Source organism: Vigna umbellata, chromosome 7 (genome assembly GCF_029865625.1).
Source record: "Vigna umbellata cultivar VRB3 chromosome 7, Vumbellata_1.0, whole genome shotgun sequence".
Taxonomy (NCBI): Eukaryota; Viridiplantae; Streptophyta; class Magnoliopsida; order Fabales; family Fabaceae; genus Vigna; species Vigna umbellata.
In genome coordinates, this window is record NC_142171.1 from 17,836,752 (window position 1) to 17,855,889 (window position 19,138).

The 19,138-nt window shown below is 31.6% G+C and overlaps 2 protein-coding genes across 5 annotated transcripts; both read left to right on the forward strand.

Annotated features, from left to right (window-relative positions):
• Positions 1 to 488: 488 nt before the first annotated feature.
• LOC124826677 (intermediate cleaving peptidase 55, mitochondrial-like) lies at positions 489 to 12,488 on the forward strand. 4 transcript variants are annotated; one of them, XR_015780868.1, is made up of 14 exons: positions 489 to 630; positions 1,030 to 1,107; positions 1,345 to 1,608; positions 2,092 to 2,184; positions 2,413 to 2,619; positions 2,758 to 2,861; positions 3,028 to 3,094; positions 3,167 to 3,274; positions 5,552 to 5,644; positions 6,989 to 7,079; positions 7,205 to 7,270; positions 9,164 to 9,219; positions 10,222 to 10,282; positions 12,049 to 12,128. XR_015780868.1 is itself a non-coding variant. In XM_088094648.1 (14 exons), exons 1-14 carry the CDS (start codon positions 583 to 585, stop codon positions 12,145 to 12,147), a joined length of 1,440 nt encoding a protein of 479 aa, XP_087950774.1. In that variant the 5' UTR covers positions 489 to 582; the 3' UTR covers positions 12,148 to 12,488. The 4 variants fall into 4 exon arrangements, 2 of the variants coding, with proteins under 2 accessions (XP_087950774.1, XP_087950775.1); XR_015780867.1 differs by having other exon boundaries at positions 7,205 to 7,275; positions 9,164 to 9,231; positions 12,049 to 12,115; XM_088094648.1 differs by having other exon boundaries at positions 7,205 to 7,275; positions 12,049 to 12,488.
• Positions 12,489 to 17,741: 5,253 nt separating this feature from the next.
• On the forward strand, positions 17,742 to 18,573 carry LOC148195279 (uncharacterized). Its single transcript, XM_088094080.1, has one exon. It carries the CDS (start codon positions 17,798 to 17,800, stop codon positions 18,308 to 18,310), a length of 513 nt encoding a protein of 170 aa, XP_087950206.1. The 5' UTR covers positions 17,742 to 17,797; the 3' UTR covers positions 18,311 to 18,573.
• Positions 18,574 to 19,138: the final 565 nt, after the last annotated feature.

A 19,138-nucleotide genomic window follows, 5' to 3' on the forward strand; every position in this document is an offset into this window, starting at 1 on the left:
CTGCGGGGTTGACTGCGAGGGAAAGGTTCCTGGTCCTAGCCTTGTTTTAGTATGATGGATGAGTGCAGTACTGCATGTGCACTGACTGTTGCTTCAATTAGAGTTGAAGCTTTAATTTTGTAATTAGAATTCACCTGTTGTAAGTATGTTTATTGGACAAATCATTGAAACCATTTCGTTTTCATTATGCTTTTGGTCACCTATTATTTTCTTTGAAGAAACTATAATCAAAATTTTTAAATAACAATGAACTCAGTAATACTAAATCGTTTATTGGTGTTGTTTTTTTATCAAATAAATATAAATACTTATATTAAATATTTCCCAGCATATATTTTTGAATTATAAAAGACTGTATAAATGTTATTCGAAAGAGAGGGCATTCCAACGTTTTACAGCACAATTAATTTATAGAGGGAAAATAAATTGAACATAATAATGATAATGATATATAATATAATAATAACAATAGTAAAACGATTGGGCGAGACAAATGAAGTGACAGTACAAACTTGTGAGGATTAACTCACTCTAAAACCCTTTAAACCTCTGCACTGTAGTGTATTGTTGAACACAAAGAAGATGCAGCGCGTCGTAAGAAAACTAACCAGCATAATTTCACACAGACAAGTATGTCTTCTTTCATAGCTTTCTTCAACCTCGTACTTCGTATTCATAGCTTCTCAAACTGTTTGTCTGATTAGTATGTTTTAATAAATGATTTTCTGATGCTACTGTGGTTTCGAACGTGGGAATTTTGTTTTGTTTCTTCAAATTCTGTTACCCATTTTATCAAATGCTTGTAACTCTTGCTTTTCTGTTGGTCAATTCAATCTTCTCGCACGGCAAATACTTTAACAATTCATACTCTCGGCCTTTAACCGGTTCTTCTCACCGGAAGCTATGCATGATTGATGATCTCATTTTTCTATTTTCTTTATTCTTATTTGTAAGGGTAAATCTAGGGATTATTCAAATAATTCATTTTGGTTACTCTGACTACTTGGCATTTGCAAATTTCGCTCGCAGGTTGTAGGTTTTCGTGCCTATTGCACTGGCGGGGTTGTTTTTGATGTTGGACAGCCAACCTCCGCATCCCATCCCCAGGTTTATTGTATTTCTATTTGTGTTTTTTAGAAGTTCAATAACAGAAGTAAAAGAATATTGTGATATAAACATTTCAAGTGTCTATTGTGTGTTTGCCACATGCAAGCCAACTATTTTGAAGTAGGGCTTCCTTGCTGGGCACTATCGTCTTGCTGGGCACTATCGTGTAGAGCATTTAGCTAAAATGCTTGTTTGTTAAGACTACTTAGCATTTTTTTATGTTATGTTACATTGTAGCTACTAAAAGATGGGGAGCTCACACCGGGCATATCTACTGAGGAATACATCCTAAGAAGAAAAAAGTTGTTGGAACTTCTCCCAGAGAAGAGTTTGGCAATCATCGCTGCTGCCCCAGTAAAGATGATGACAGATGTTGTGCCTTATACATTTCGACAAGATGCTGATTACTTGTATATCACAGGCTGCCAACAGCCTGGTGGTGTGGCCATTTTGGGACACGACTGTGGTTTATGCATGTTCATGCCAGAAGCTAAGCCTTATGTGTGTCTGACATTATATCTTCTTGAAAATAGAACTATGTTTTGCAATAGGAATACAATGCCAGTGTAAAAAGATGTAATTAATTGACATAAATTGGTTATGGGTTTAATCTTCATGCATTTTCAATGATATGATTTTTACACAGTTAACCAATTAGAAATCTGTGACTTGTAAAGAAGTTATTACAAAGTTCAACTATTTTATCTTATATAACAATCTGTGATTAGATGACTGTGTAAATTTCTTTTAGACTGTCAGTTTATTTAAATTTAATTCAGTTATTTACTTACATATAAAAGCATTCTTTTATATAAATATCTTATTATCTATAAATCTATGATTTCAATTGTTTTTTCATGTTAGATTAACCATATGTCAATTTGGTCATTATGTGTGTGATTTTTGTTCTGACTTCTATGGAGTTTTGTTATAGAGAATTACCTAATCTCAAGTGAACGTTTTAAAAACTACAAATGTGTGTAGGATGTTATTTGGCAAGGGCAGATAGCAGGAGTTGATGCAGCAGTAGATACATTCAAGGCTGATAAGGCATATCCAATGAGAAAATTGCATGAGGTGAATTACTGGTATCAACCATCAAAAGCTTTTACTTCCATAGAAATTATATAGCAAACAATTTTGTTCTTACGACTGAAATATTTCCATTGGTAAGCTTGCTGGAAGCTTGAAGCCAATGTTATGACATCTTTCAATTCTAAAAAGTGCATTGTCATCTCCTGGGTTAAACTGTTACAACTGTTATTTATAATGATTTTTATTTAACATTTTTTACTACTGATTCAGATCCTTCCCGATATGATAAAGGGATCATCAAAAGTGTTCCACAATGTCCAGACTGCAACTCCATCATATATGGAAATGGAAGCATTCAAAAAACTAGCTTACTGTAACAATGTAATGGATCTAGCTGTTTACACCCATCAACTGCGATGGATAAAGTCACCAGCAGAGCTTAAGCTGATGAAGGAATCTGCATCCATCGCTTGTCAGGTACTTTCATCTCTAGTGCTACGGTAACTATTTGTTAACTAAATATTCCAAACTCCTATTGAGGCTGTTGAATGCACATTTGGTAATACCATTAGTAGGTCCTACATGTAGAATGATATCCATGTGATCTTTGAACAGGCTCTTTTGTTGACAATGCTACATTCAAAGACATACCCTTTTGAAGGTACACTTGCAGCAAAGGTTGAATATGAATGCAAAATTAGAGGTGCCCAGCGGATGGGGTGAGGAGTTTTTTATGTCTGAATACTTCATCTATTGCTGTTGATAATATAAGAAGCTTCCACAAAAGAATAAAAGTAAAGAAGTTCATTAATAGAAAAGAAATTCAAGTTTAAGGATCATTTCATCCATAACTAATGATATAACCTTTTTTTTCCTCTGTATCAGATTCAATCCTGTGGTTGGTGGTGGACCTAATGGAAGCATTATACATTATTCTAGGAATGATCAGAGAGTAAATTCATTTAATAAATGCCATCTCCTAGTAACTTTAGTTTCGTGTTTCTAATCTTTACTTGTTTGGCAGATTAAACAAGGGGATCTTGTTTTGATGGATATTGGATGTGAGTTACATGGCTATGCCAGTGATCTTACCAGGACATGGCCACCTTGTGGTAGCTTTTCTTCTGCCCAGGTTAGCATGATTGATGTCCGTTTAGCAATTCAATCTACTAATTGCAGGAGAGCTTAATAAGGAAGAGTTTATTTTCATTTCAGCACATACAATAAGCTTATGTCTATATCACTTTCTTATTTTTTCTCACATTTGATATCCAATTAATCGATCAATTAATAGCAATCTAGGACAAACAGACTTCAAGTTCTCAACTTCCTGTTGCATACTTTATTGCATGATGGCTGTATACTTATAGGTATTCTTGTTTGTAGACATATAACTCTTCTCATACATAATGCACTTGTTTTTTATCAAGTTTCTATGATGTTAAAATAACTTCCCTTTTGTTTCTTGTAATGAGCTTTTTTGGCCATCATCTTGTGCTTGCTAAGTTTTCTACTCAAGGCCGAGATTCTGCAACATTAACTTCACGACATGAAATATTATGGCTTTTTTACTTCAAGAAAATGTTATTTAAATCATTAAAATTGTTACTTTGTTTTGAACTTCATGTTTGTTTTCTGTAGTCAAAGATTTGTAAAGGAAATAATGAAAATAATTTTGTTTGTTGTGAAAGATCTGTAAAGGAAACATTCTTTTTCACTGTTTCCTATACAAACCCTTAAAATGGAAAATATAACGAAAATAATATCATACGTAATTAAAAGTTAAAACAGAAAACATTTTCTCAAACCAACACAACTTATTTTTCTTGCAATTTTTTGGAGGGAAGGGAGTTATTTATGAGATTGCCTTCTCAACAAATAATGGTAAGTGTTGGTGGTTATGATATTTGAATTTGCTTAAGCCTATAGTTATACTCTATACTTCCAGATTAAGGGAAGAAGCGTTGCAGATTATAGTTACGCAAATGGCCTCATGGTGAAGGGTAAATACTTTAAAAGTACAAAAAGTTTACCGCTAGTTGTTGGTGCTCCATGACATGAAACAGAAGATGAGATATTGATCAGTTATTATAGCCAAAATAGACATTTTTGTACATAGAAATATAGTTAATTGGGGAGAGGTACTTTGAATAATTTATGCATATCTGGTCATTCAATTAGGGATAGATTTGCCCTCTCCTCTTGCTTTTCTTCAAGGGATCTAATGGGCCTAAACCGTTGGGGACATAATTATGTAATACAAGTCGGATCTTTCTTTGCTTTTGGTATACTATGACATAAAAATGTTTGAAGCTTAGTTTTTTGTTGGAAATAACGGTTTATTATGATAAAATATGTTTAGGATTTCAATATTGTTTCGAATAAAATATGTTTAGAATCTTCAAATTTATTTCAATATATTGTTTCTTTATTTAAGAGATATTGATTGTTATAAATAGATTAGCTGAGAATATAATTGGTGGGATTGTTATCAAAAAAATTATTTTCTTGTTCATGCAAGTTAGAATCAGAGCTCTTGATATTGGAAGCTCTATTTTTTCTGCTTCGCAAACAATGAGACAAGGATGCACTGTTGCTTGTGCCACCCCCACTGTTGTGGGGCCAGTGGTGGGTTAGAACAGTGTGGTTCACGTCAGCAACTACTATGTTGACAATTGCATCGATTGTGGAGCTGTCATAAGACATGATAGAGTATCTTGTTCCAGTGCAAAAGCTAAATTTTGAACCCTTGTGCAAGAAATGTGTAAAGGGCTCTAGTTGAGAATAATTCTTGATGACCATAAAATCAAGGTGGACATTCCTATACAGCTCTGTCGTGACAAGTCAACCATGAGCATTGCCAATAATCTAGTACGTGACCAGGCAAAACATTGAAAATGACAATCACTTCATCAAAGATAATCTAGATAGAGTGTGAGGTTACGACCCATGTCCCTATAAGACTTAAGCTTAGGACAGTGGATATTTTCACTAAAGGGCTTCCTTAGGAAGGATTTCAGGATCTTGTAGGTAAGTTGAGAATGATTGATATTTATTGACTAACTTGAGGGAAACTATTGTAAATAATGGTTTATGAAGATAACATTATGTTTAGAATCTCCATATTGATTAAGATAAAATATCCTTAACATCTTTCTATATTTTGGAGAGATTGTTACAATAGAGGACCTCATAATGTATTTGGTATGGTCATCAATAAAATTATTTTCTTGTTTCCATGTGTAGTTCGAGTGTTTTGCTCCTTATCCATGCCTTGTGAAATCTAGACAAAATGAAACTCTTGATCTCCATATTACTTTGTTCTTTTAATGTCAAAATCAACTTATTGCTTTGCTCTTTTATTCTTGCCACTTTTCATATGAATATCATGGTTTCTTCTATATTTCAGGAGGAGCTTTATCAGCTTATACTGGAAACAAATAAGCATTGTGTGGAACTTTGTAAGCCTGGTGCCAGTATTAGGCAAATACACAACCATTCGGTATCCCTTTTTTCTTATCCCCTTTCAATTTTCGAAAGATGTAATAAGGTCACTATCACTCTAAACCAACCTAATAGCTTAAGTTTTTAGGAGATATAACTAAGTTGCCAATAGTTTAATTCTTGCTGCCCTCATGCTTCTGAATAAAATTTGAATTCCATTGCAAGTTTGGGTGGGCCTGTGATATTCCTTCCTTTCAACAAGAGGGATTGTGTCGTATAAATAACAATGCCGTTTTGGAGCCTTTACCTAATAAAATATTTATGGAGAGTTGGTGATTGACAGAAATTTTAGTCAGTTGTGTTTGTTACTCTTCTCTTTTCCAGTTCATGATAGGATTTAGAGGGAAGAGTATCCTTAGTTATTCTAATCTTAAAACTTTCTTGATGATCTGATTAGGATTATGCAGTACTTTCTCAAGTAATTGTTCAAAAGATTCAAAAGTATGAACTTATTTAGATTCAAGATATATTTAACCACGTGTAGAATGTTATGTAATTAAATAAAATAATTTGTTTTATATTTGTTTTTGGTGAACAAGAAACAACATTTTGTCTTAGCTAGTAACAGCATGGAATTGCTTATTCGGATTAAACAAAATCCAGCCTTGTCCATTAATGGAAAAATTATTTTGTCTTAGCTAGTAACAACCTATATCAACATAGATATATTTGGTAATAATATAGGATGTCCGTCTGCATTTATTTACTTTTTAAATTGAACAACCTATGCAATAGCTTCTGTTCCAGCACAAACAAATACTAGAAGTCTAGAATTTGGTTTGCCTCAAAAGTTGGATGTTGCTGGCTTATTTTATGTGGGTAGTAAAGCATGGGATTCTCCAAATATCCCTTTCTATGTGAAGCTCATCAGTAAATCTTATTAGAACTGTCATTTGATTAATTCTTATTTTATTCTATGATCAGTTTGGGAGATACCAAAGACAGAGCATAGGGAATTTAATTATCTCTGGTTTCTGTTGTTGGCTTGTTGAAACTGTCCTATAATTCAGCTGTATTCTGGTTCAAGATTTCAAGTGGATCTGAACTTATGTTGTCTTAGTTAATCATCAAATATTTTCTTTTAAGTGTTCATTTTGCATTAACACCCAATTCACCACCAAAAAAATTTTCAATATTTGCTTTGCGCTTGACGAACATCATCTTATAACCAGTAACAGTAATTAGTGTGTGCTAGTGGCCTGAGTATCTTCTTCACAAACCCATCGTTATTTTTTGATTGTCATCTTACTTTTAAAATTTTCACTTTTGAATGTTTTATTATTGTTCATTTCAATTAGCTGAAGTTATACAAAGTGTAATCTGAAATGATCTGGTTACATAGGTTGAAATGCTGCAAAAAGGACTCAAAGAGCTTGGGATTTTGAGAGGTGTTGGAAGCAGTTCCTACCATAAGCTTAACCCAACTTCTATAGGTAGCTATGTGCTCATATCTGCTTGCTGACAAAGTGTGCAATATGTAGTTATGAGAAAAATAATTGTCATGTATATTCGTACGACTGCTGATATATATCTAATCACACTTTATTGGTCCATCCAGGTCACTATCTAGGGATGGACATCCATGATTGTTCAATGGTCAGCTTTGACGGTCCTCTGAAGCCAGGTGTTGTAAGTAGTTTCCCTGACAAAGCAAATTTTTTCCATCTCCACTAACCACTGACAGATAATATTTAATAATCACTTGTCACACGTGGTTAATGGAGATATCTTTGCCTTATTCCTCTAAAATTATAATCCATTATTGTTTCAGATATATGGAGAAATTGATTTAGATTATGGAGAAATTGAATTATAGATAATTTAAAAACTTTAAATACTCATTCATGGAGCAATAATGTCTTTCTTCATGGAGACATAGAGGAGAAAATTTACATGGAGCAACCTTCTGGGTTAGTTTGTGAATTGCGCCAATCTCTCTATCTCTCTATGATCTTAAACAATCACCAAATGCTTCGTATAGAAAATTCAGCCATTTTACAGCACTTTGGGTTTAGTGAAATAGATTATTTAGTCTTTTATTGTCCAACTTCTATGGAGTAATGTGTGTACTTAATCGTGTACGTTGATGATATAGTCATTCCAGGGAATGATGCTACTAAAACTTTTAAGCTAGAGAAACATTTATGCAATCACTTTTGGACCAAAGATCTTAGATGTCTCAAATACTTCTTCAGTATTGAAGTAATTTGATCAAAGGAAAGTATTGTGATTTCTCAACAAAAATTGATTGTAGAATAGATTGAGCTCTTCTCATACCCAAAAGAATATAAAAGACTCGTTGGGAAATTTATTCTTGTCACTATTAGTTGACCTAACTTGTCTTTTGCATTGTATTAAATACTAAATTTATGTAGGATCTTCATCTAGATCAGTGGATCGTTGTCATTCACATCCTCATATACCTCAAAAAGGATCCATGACAAGGATATTTAAGGGAAATAATCAAATGACTAGTTATTGTAATGCTGATTGGTTAGGATCTCCAATAGATAAGCAATCCACTAGTGGATATTGTGTTTTCACTGGAGGAAGTATTGTTTCTTGGAAAAACAAGAAACAAAATGTGGATGCTCGATCTACTGATGAAGCTAAGTATAAGGCTATGTCATCACTCACTTGTGAGCCTATGTGGATTAAACAATTCCTTCAAGATCTGAAATTTTGTGAAATGTAACAAATGAGCATGTACTGTTGTGATAAACAAACAACTATTCACATTGCAACCGATCCTATTTTTCGTGAGAGAACCAATGTAGACATTTATTGTTGTTTTGTTTGAGAGAACTTGTTATCAAAGGAAATTTGCACAAAACTCCAATGATCAACTTGTAGATATTTTGAATAAGTTTTGAGAGGATCTCAAATTAAATTTATTTGTTCCTAGTTTGGTACATACAATCTATATGTTTGTGTTTAAGGGGGACTGTCATACTTGTTTAATTTATTTGAATGCACTAACTTGTTAGAATATGTTAACTTATCCATTGTATTACTTATCTGATCTGTGTAGGTTGATCATTTCATTACTTTTCTGGATATCTTTGGTGTATGAATTCTATTAATTAATGAATTAGTTATAAGAGATGATGTAATTGCTTCATATTTCTCTCTCAAGTGTATACGTGCTCTCAGCTAACTGCTATCAGAAGAACTCTGCTGCATAAAAATATGTTAAAGCTAGTGCTAACTGAATTAATTTTTAAAATTTACAGCCTAGGGCTCTTCGTTGATATTTTTCAACACATATTTTGTTATATAACTACATAACAATTTCTGGCTCAAATAACAAATATAATCTTTTTGGGCTGGGAATTAGGTGGTGAATTGAAGCAGGTGAATCCTGCCACTTAATTTTAACCCTCTTTGAGCAAGATAACCTCTTTTTGGAGTTTTGATTGCCTGCTTATGGGGACATATGCTTCAGAGTTGCACTGTGTACCCATATTAGCAGACAGCCTGTTCTTTTTTATAATTTGTGTGGTGTGTCTGTGTACAGGTAATAACTATTGAACCAGGAGTGTACATCCCGTCTTCTTTTAATGGTCCGGGGAGGTAATTATTAAGGTTGATTAAATAGCTGTTTTTTACAAACTGTTTTTTCCGAATTGATGATTTCCCATTGCTTACTGGTCTAAGGAAATTTTCTGGTTTACCAGCTAAATCGACTAAAGAATGCTAATTCACAGGAGTTTGTTTGCCTTGACTAGCTCCACGAATTTACCCTTCATTTCTCCTTCCAAGAATCTGGTTTCGTATTCCAGTTTATTAAAGCTTGAATTGAGTATCCCGATTAAATAGTTTCCAAGGATGATTTAGCACCAATTACCCTGTTTTCTCAGTCTTCTCAATCCCTAAGGTCTTATTTTGGAATTTTGCAATGAGACTATTCATTCACTGTCTAGGGTGTTCTTGTACCATCAGAAAAACGAAATAGCCATTCCCTCCAAAATAGGAATGTATTTCGTTCCATCAAGATTTACTGCAATACCTCTATATACCATGTTTTCCCTAAAAATGAGAAAAATCACTTTCTACCAGTAGCTGGACCATCAGGGTCCCCACCTTCAACCCCCAACTATCATTGCACCAACTCCATCTCGTTATAAATAACGTTTTATTATACTCTTATTTATAGGACTGGAATGGAATAGTCATTTAATCATATACACTTGGCAGTGGATATGGCTATTCCACTCTCATCTGCAGTCCTATTCAGTGGGGCCGGAGGTTGGGAAGATGTATATTTCCTAAATTATTCAAGCCATTAAGAGACATGTGTCCGTTTTTGTTGCTCAAATTTTTCATATGTAAATTAAGAATCTTACTTTAGTTAATCTGTTTCAATCGTTGTACCAGTTGGACATTTGGGCAAGCATGATATGATCTTATTCCTCTCACCTGTATTCTACTTGTTATGTCTTTTTTGGTCAATCGCTGCCCTGTTCACAATTGTCCACGTATACTCCGTATGAACATTTAGGATGTTTTCACTCTTGACATTAAATGTTTGTCTCCTGCGCAATATAATAAATCTTGGAAGAGGTCCAATTGCAGGTATCGAGGCATTGGGATACGGATTGAGGATGAGGTTCTCATCACAGAAACTGGTTATGAGGTATTTTCTCTTAAAGTTTTGCAGTTGAATATTGAAACTAGTATGTAAATTGGGATAGCTAGGTCATCTGCTAATTGTGCTTCTCTTGAGCGTTAGAATGATGAATGAAAGATGCAAGAGGTTGCAATAGATGAGTTCAAGTAAATACTTTATCCTTAAAAGACAAACAAGTACTTGCGCCATTTGAGTTTCACAATGCGACCTCCTTCACATATTATTATCTAATATGCCCCTTTTTTATGTTATGAACACGACCTCTCCAAGCCGATTTCACTCCATAAATAAATGGGGACATATTGGATAATAATGTGTTGTGATAGTACCTAAAAAACTCAAATGGAGGCTCAGTGGTAAAAACTCCCGCATATGAGACTTAAAAGCTGACAAAAACGGATAATGATTTTTTACACAGCATCATTATCCATACTTGTCAAAGCTGTATGGAAAAATGGAGAGAAATAGCTTGAAATGTTTTTGTTAAAAAGAAATAGGCAAGTCGTAAAAGTAAAGATACAGAAATGAATGAAAGCAGATTAAAAATAATAAGGTGAATCTTACTATTTTTAAAATTATACAGTTCGATTTAATTTCATCTTCTCTTTTCTCTTTCATTTCTTCCCTACCAAACATAGCATTAATGATTTTGTGGTAGGCGCAGCTATGGTACGTTTTTTTTATTACCCTTGATGAGTTGTCAAGAATTTTAGGGATTGCTGCTTCTCACAAGTTGGTCTCTCTGAAATCCGTATATGTATTAGTGGTGGTAGAATTTCTTAGTAACACACGGTCGTCTTATACAGTGTCATTACATGAGTAATCAGTTAGTTGTGAGCCATACTTGTCAAATCACAAACCAATAAATTGAAGGATATTGTTACGTTATAAAGTAATCAACGTCATTAATCTCCATCAATTATCGTCTAATCAATCAGAATTAAGTCGTTAGAATATTTACAAACTTGGATGTGCTAGGTTTAATTCAATAAATTCAATTCGATATATACATCCCTCCCCTGAAGCAAACATTATTTTGAAATTCCTAGTTTGTATTCATAATATTTTATTAACGGAAAAGGTCTAATCTTCTTAGTTAAAAAAGAGATGTGTTTGTATATATATAATCAATGTTTCTAACAGTATCAAAATAAACCAGCAAGCATTATATCAGACGAAACTTTAAAAGTAAATAAAGTGTGACATGATTAATGCATACCTTTTTTGCCTTTTACACATGTCTTTATAGGTTTGATCATTAGACTTGTGTGTGAAAAAACATCCATATAGAAAGGTCATTTGTTTCAATAGATTTCAATATTTAAAGGGATTAGTCCTTAACTTTGGGTTGAAAGATCTTAGAGAAAGAGAGCTCTTAGATTTAGTTTCAGTCTCTTAGATGTTTTGCGGTGATTTTCTCTGAGCAACGCTTGCAGTATATTGTTGTTCTTACACCTCATATATGAACACTTTATTTCATGTTAAGAATACATTGAAAATCACGGTGGAGTCAATTAATAACATTTCAACAAAAAACTTATTACGATATTTTTTACTTCTCAAGTAATATCTTGTCACGTTAATTTTTTGTGTGACCATGTTAATGGTGGGAATTATCTCATCGCATTAGTTAACTTAATGTTAGACAATTAAAGCAAGACAGAACATTTAATTTGTGTTCTTTCTGCAAAATCTACAGATGGTTTGTCCTGCATAGATACTAGTGACAGTTAATCAGTAACTGATATTTAAGTTGTTGGGAAACTACACAGGTCCTAACAGCATCAATCCCAAAAGAAGTGAAGCATATTGAGTCCTTGCTAAACAATTTCTGCCATGGAATGGGAACGCTGGACAGCCAAAACAACTGAAGAGGTTAATCCAACTGATATATTCCTTATGCCAGCAGTTGCAGACAACAACCAGAACAGTGAATCCTTGAGACGGGCATGCCATTGTTTGGAGCAGTAACTAAATTTTTATCCTTTATTTTGGTCTCCTGCATATTTTTTCAACCTGTGAAACATGTACTTTATAATCTTGACGAGGACAACGAGGTGGTCGAGGGTGGGGATATGTTATTTATGTTGTGTTAGTGTTAGGATTTGGATGATAAAAGATAAATTAGAGAAAGAAATGGATAACCATACATTTTATCTGATTTGATTGAAGAGCAAAATAAGAAGAAAATAGAAAAAATAATTATTTTCTATATTTTCTTTGGTATAAATTTCAAAACTGTCTATTCATGCTTTCTATCTTTGCAACTGAACGGAACTTGAATGGATTATTGTTCCATTTCCTTGATGATCCAATTTATGGCTCATTCCTGTTCTGTTCTTTACTTCATAGTTGTAAATGATTGATGATTGCGATTTCAAGAAGTGACCGACTGCAGATAAATTGTTCAGTGCTGTTGGAATGTAAACGGTTGAAATGTGAAAAGGACAATACTGATATTATATTATTCTATTTGATTGACTAGTTTTGTGTGTGGTTTAATAGTTACTCTTCTTTTTTTAATTCTTATTGATGTAATTGAACCAAAGCAATATTTTAATTTGAATTATTAATTGACGTTACGATTGCATTACTGCAACTTATTCCCTATTCCTGTTTTAATTGTCGGCTTTTTCAATAAAAAATATTATGTTTTGTAATTTTTTAAATTTCAAAACAATACATGCTAATTAAATATTTTTCGTGATTTAGATGAAACAAAACTTAAAGAATTAACATAAAGGAAACCAGTAGTATTACCTTTTAACAGATATTGGACTGTTATGAATTTGTTATTCAGAAAGTGAACTGAAATGTAATAATTTATAGCTATGTTAGCGATGCTTTTATAAAATATCATTGAATAATATTTTTAATTGAGTTACACTTAATATTTTTTATGAATATTTCCTTATTGGTTAATTTTCATTGTCAATTAAAGTATTATTAAATTTGGGTATGGTTACTTTGTTATCCGATGATTATAGAAATAAATAAATAAATATAACGTCCTGGGACTAAGAAAAATATGAAAATAAGTAATACATAAATTTAATACACATGATTACATAGAAACAAATTTTGAATAACTTTTTTAATATCATATCAAATTTAAGTTTAACTTAGCATTATATAATTGAATTTGTACCAAATAATGACGAATTTTAATAGAGATGGAGTGTAGTCGCAATCCTTCCAACCTGGTGGTGAGGTCCAAAGCTTTCAATTATTCTTCTTTTTAACATTAGAGACAAAAATAAAAATCAATGTTATTGATGATTAAGAACGGTATAATTCACGTATAAGGTAAAGGTAATGAAATACACATATGAAAAAGGTAAAGAAGTTCAACATACTCAAACATAAAATTAGAGAGAACTTCATAGCAAATGACATTTTAAACTCAACAAATTTAATTAAGATTAACTTTGATTCAATTAAGAAAGTACAAAATGTAAGTCTAAGTAAATAACATGTAACTCATTCAGATAAGTCTAAGTCAATAGCACATAATTATACCTTTATGACCACTAATTAGTAGATACTCTTATAGATGTCTCAGATGTCACATATAATTTGTATACAAAAGGAAAACAAAACAAAGAAAGAAAGTAGTACAAAATCAACTTATTCTAAAGAAACATATGAAAGTGAAGAGCTCACATAAAAATCACTCTAATGTTTTAATATTCAAACATAAAAAGAAAAATCTTTATACATAAATAAGAGAACTTTAAAAATGTAATTTATAAAAAATAATATATTTTAAAATAATAAAACTAGTTTGTAACAAAATTTTGTATTAAAATATTTTAATATTAAAATAGTTTAATCTTTAAATAAGTTATCACTTTTATAATGTCATTTTTTAAATCTTATAGATTTACTATAAACCATCTACCATTATTAATTAAGTGAACATTTATTGTGTTATATAGTTTTCATGATGATATTCTTACTTCTCTTTATGCTAAGGAATGAGTATTCGTGAAACATAGTTGTCTAAAACCACAAGAAATATTTATTTTCTTTGGTGTAAAGGTTTTGGTTTCTGCGCCAAACTTATCCATCTATTTTCTTTTTCACACATGCACAGCACAACCTAAAGAGCTGTTTGAATTCTTCTTCTTTTGTGTTTTATCTTCTGTTTTAACTTCAAAATTACATAAAAGGAAAAATCAAAGTATTTTAAGATTAATTTTTAACAAAATTTTCCTCTTTAATAACTTTGTAATTGATAATTGTTACTTTAATCGTTTTATACTTAACTAAACAAATTTGACATATAATATATTTTTGCGTAACCATTAAACTAGTCAGAAGAATTTTCACCGGCAGTTACTTTACAATAACTTCATTTTTATTTCGTTTCGCGTTATGTATGAGGGTCAAGTTTATTTATAGATAAACTAAATTTGTCGGATGCTAGCTAATTTTATAAGTTTAACATCAACAAAGTTAGTTTGTTCACAACCAAAATTAATTAGTTCTTATATGATTTCCCATTTGTATAATTATTATATTATTAAAACTGTAGTTATGACGGTAAAAAAACTAGTAATTAGTGCAGTTAATATCTATTTATAGTTTAACTATTTATATGAAATTAGTATTTTTTATAAGTTAACATTAAGCTATTTATAAAATAATTTGCAACAGTTCTTTTATATAAATTTTTGCTTTTAGCTTATGGAATTGATTTTTATAAGAAGGACAATTTCAATTTTTTGTTCTAGAAAAAAAGTATAGAAAATTCAGCAAAAAGTATCCTTAGCCATTAAGGATACTAGTTAACATTTTTCTTAAAATACAATATTAAATTTAATTAAAAAGGTAACAACTTTACTAGTTGAATACGATGTGAGGTGAGCTTGGATGGTTGATAAAATTTATATTCATTCCATTCGTAAGAAATGATTAGGTGACCTTCCCAACTGTTATATCACACCTCATTGTTTTCTCTCTTCACTCATTATTACGCATTAAATTTTCAACCATATGAAAATGTTTAGTGCTGTGCTTTTCAAGAAATTTGGAATTTTTTTATAACGATACTTTGACAACATTTTTCTGATAACATTTTAACATAATCTACGTGTCATTCTGTGATTGGTCCATGTTAGTGTTTATGATTATTATTATTGATTGTAGAGTAAGTTTGGACAATCACAGAATGATACGTAAATGATATTAAAATATTGTCAAAGTATCATTATCTTTTTTTTTAAGTATTGTCATAGGCCACCAGAGATATTGGTGTTGAGCACGACATATTCTCTTATGCAAAAACACACTAAAATTTTTAATTATTTATTTCAATTTAATATTTTCTAAAAAATGTTTTAACTTTTATTTATTTTTATATTTAATTATTGGGCTAAACAACTTATCAAAATTTAAAAAAGAAAAAGTTTAAATTACCTCATGGTCGTCTGAAAAACTTAAAAATGAAATGTTTGGGAAAATTAAAAATCTGAAAATAAAATATTAGGAAATATTGGAGATAAAAGAATTGAACTTTTGACAAGAACATCTAGAAAACTCCACAAGAAAGTAACAATTGACTATAAAGAAGTGAAGCCTAAAAAAATCTCATACATATGTCTAGTAGTATTTCTAAGAAAGAATTATATAAATAATCTGACATAAGAAGAGCCAAGCACATCATGCTTAATAGTAGTAAACAAACACATAATGATACTTTGATGGTGAGTATTTATGAATCAGGACATATGTACATATCTCTGTATGTTCGTTCCTACACGTATGCTATGAACCTCTGATCAAGTTGAAAAGAAAACATAAATAAAGTAACCATCTAGTCACATTTTACTCTCCAGTATTATTATTAATGTTTAATCTTACATTCAAGATTGAATGAAGATGTATGTCTCATTACAAGTATTAAATTCATATTAACGAAATATATGACATTTAAAATATAAAGTGACTCAAGCATGGAATGGAATGTGCAACTTTACATTTTTATTCCTTACATATACACATATATAATATATATATATAATATATATATATATATATATATATATATATATCAACTTTTTTAGATTGTTGTATTCTATGATCTTTTTTGGATCAAACACTATCCATACCACCACCTAAGTCATATTCAGTATGATTATGATCAAATTATTAGTGGTAATGACTCATTAAACTCTTAACGCATGTTAAGATGTGATTGAACAATCATTAAACTAGCAAAAAGTAAACGTTTATCACAACTACTATAAATTAAGGTTTCAGGTATGACTTAAGAGATCCTGCACACTATATGTATCACTTATTGTGTTAACTAATCGTTATATTAATGACTTGAGTATTAGATGTTTTTGATAGATATTCACCCACACGACTTGGATAAAAGAGAGAGAAAGCGAACAACGTAACTTAAATGATGAAAGATCATTATAAAATTCATTCGATCTTTGGGATAGCTTAGAGTGCTTTGAAAAAGAAATGCATACCCAAAATATTTGTCATATAAGGTATATGCATACATGTTAATAATTAAATTTTCAGGAGATAACTTGTGAAAGAATAAATAATTTAGTTATAATTAAAGAGATATAAATGCGTTTTGTTAATTAGAAAATGAGCTATGTCCACAGGTGAGCTAACTCTATGTAGTTGCAAACAAAGAAAAACAAGAAAACGGTCAATAATTTAATTAGATTAATGTTTTATGCAAAAATAACATAATTATCGAGAAACATGTCCTTAAAAATAATTAGTCAAATTATTCAATAGAAAATAATTATCAATAAAATTAATAAACACTTCATATTAATGCATAGTAAAAAAATGTAATATTTTCTTTTTAATTAAATGAAAACCACATATATGTATTTGCATACAATTAAGATGGTTGGTTAACATATCAGCTTCATTAAACGGTAAAATTAGAATTTTAATTGCTTGCAACCTGCAATAGCATGCATTTACCCAGTCACCAAATCTCAACCGTCACCAGTGACAATCGAACAACTCCTATTAAATCAGATTCAGAACAGAACACACATTTATAACACAATTCGTTCGATCTTTATCAGACAGGAGTAAAGTGTTGTTACATGAATGCTGTCATTTCTGACCGTTTTGAATGCATTTCCCAATACTTGGCATAGCTATAACAGTGAGAAAGAAAAGTACACCTTTCTCAAACGAATTTGATTGAAAATTTTACTGCAAAAAGACCCTCATTTGAATACTCTTTTAATACAGCTTCAGCCATATATTAACAACATGCAGAGAAGCATTTAAGACACACGTTTTTGCTCACCAACTACCTTAATAGTGAGTACTACACAACACATAACATACTAGAAAATTTAAAGTGAGTATGGGGGCACATTATGAACTGTGACGGTGGCATTTGTTGAAGTTTATGGGAGATACAAGGGCAAAGAGATAGCCCTTGAGCTATATATATCAACCCCACCTTCATCATTCACCATCACATACCAAACGTTAACCGATCATAGTATCAGAAAAGAAGAGAAAATGAGTCAAGTTTCTGCAGAGATGAAGGCCAAATCTGAGGTGTACCATGGAGATGAACTGTGCCAAGAAAAGACCAAGTTGCTGCTGAAGGAGGTAGGGCTACCCAATGGGCTTTTGCCCTTGAAGGACATTGAAGAGTGTGGGTACGAGAAGGAAAGTGGGTTTGTGTGGCTGAAGCAGAAGAAGACCATAAACCACAAGTTTGAGAAGATTGGGAAGCTAGTGTCCTATGCAACTGAGATCACAGCCTTTGTTGAGGTTGGTAAGATAAAGAAGCTCACTGGTGTGAAGGCGAAGGAACTCTTGATTTGGGTGACACTGAATGAGATCTTTGTTGATGATCCACCCAGTGGGAAGATCACCTTCAAGACCCCTACAGCGTTGTTCAGGACATTCCCTGTCTCAGCTTTTGTGATTGAGGAGCCAGTTAAGGAGCTCAAGAATAAAGAAGAAAAAGAAGAAGAGAAGCAAGTGAAACAAGTTGGTAATGCTGTTGAAGTTCAAGAAGTTTGATTCTTCTTCCTCTCACTGTTATATTATAATAAGTTCATTATATTCTATAGGTTTCATGTCTCAGTTGTATTACAGCTACAGCTATATCTAGCTAACTATGTATCAGCTATATTGGCATCTAAGCTATCTACACTTTGAAAGAGAAAACGATGCTTAAGTTATAAATTTGTATTAGTATTGAAATTTGTTCTCTTATGTTTCTGATATGATTTCACATTTTCTTAATTAAGTTAAACTGATCCTCAGTTTCCTGTTGTGGTTCAGCACCTTGTGATGCAGTAAACAGCTCTCATCTTCATGGTTTGGAATGAAAAGATATCTATGAGAAGCAAATCTATAGGCTATTTTTAAGGATTTTCTACAATTTGAAAATTTTATTAACGAGTGATTTGCGCGATTCAGGTTAAATTGGGTGTGATGAGCAAATGAAGCTTGGATATCATTCTTTGTTTTAATTATTATCAGAATTTTATTTTGATACACCATTATCCTATTAATTAATTAAAAATTATTGTCAATCTAGTTGGATGGTAAGGGCCTTCTCTATACCTATTTTCGTTAAAAAATTATTAAAAACTATCTTTATTGACTTTTTAAATAGTTTCTTTTCAAAATTAAATAATATTTAATTATATGACCATGTATAAAGAAAGAGATAAAAAAACCTCTGATAATTTATAATTTTGAGTATAAAAACATTTATGGCGTCATTGTATTCACACTCTCTGGAGAGCGAAGCATGACATGAGAAAATAAATACATTGAAAAGAGAAGCTTAATATGTCCGCCATTCACCCTTACTTTTCTCAAAAATGAAAAACTAGAAAA

What these genes read in the sequence shown, in the direction of transcription:
- LOC124826677 (XM_088094648.1), top strand. Translation starts at nt 583, where the DNA reads ATGCAGCGCGTCGTAAGAAAACTAACCAGCATAATTTCACACAGACAA. An exon ending in GGCAAATACACAACCATTCG is followed by an intron (nt 5,645 to 6,988) that starts GTATCCCTTTTT and finishes CTGGTTACATAG; the next exon opens with GTTGAAATGCTGCAAAAAGG. An exon ending in TCTTTTAATGGTCCGGGGAG is followed by an intron (nt 9,220 to 10,221) that starts GTAATTATTAAG and finishes GTCCAATTGCAG; the next exon opens with GTATCGAGGCATTGGGATAC.
- LOC148195279 (XM_088094080.1), top strand. Translation starts at nt 17,798, where the DNA reads ATGAGTCAAGTTTCTGCAGAGATGAAGGCCAAATCTGAGGTGTACCAT.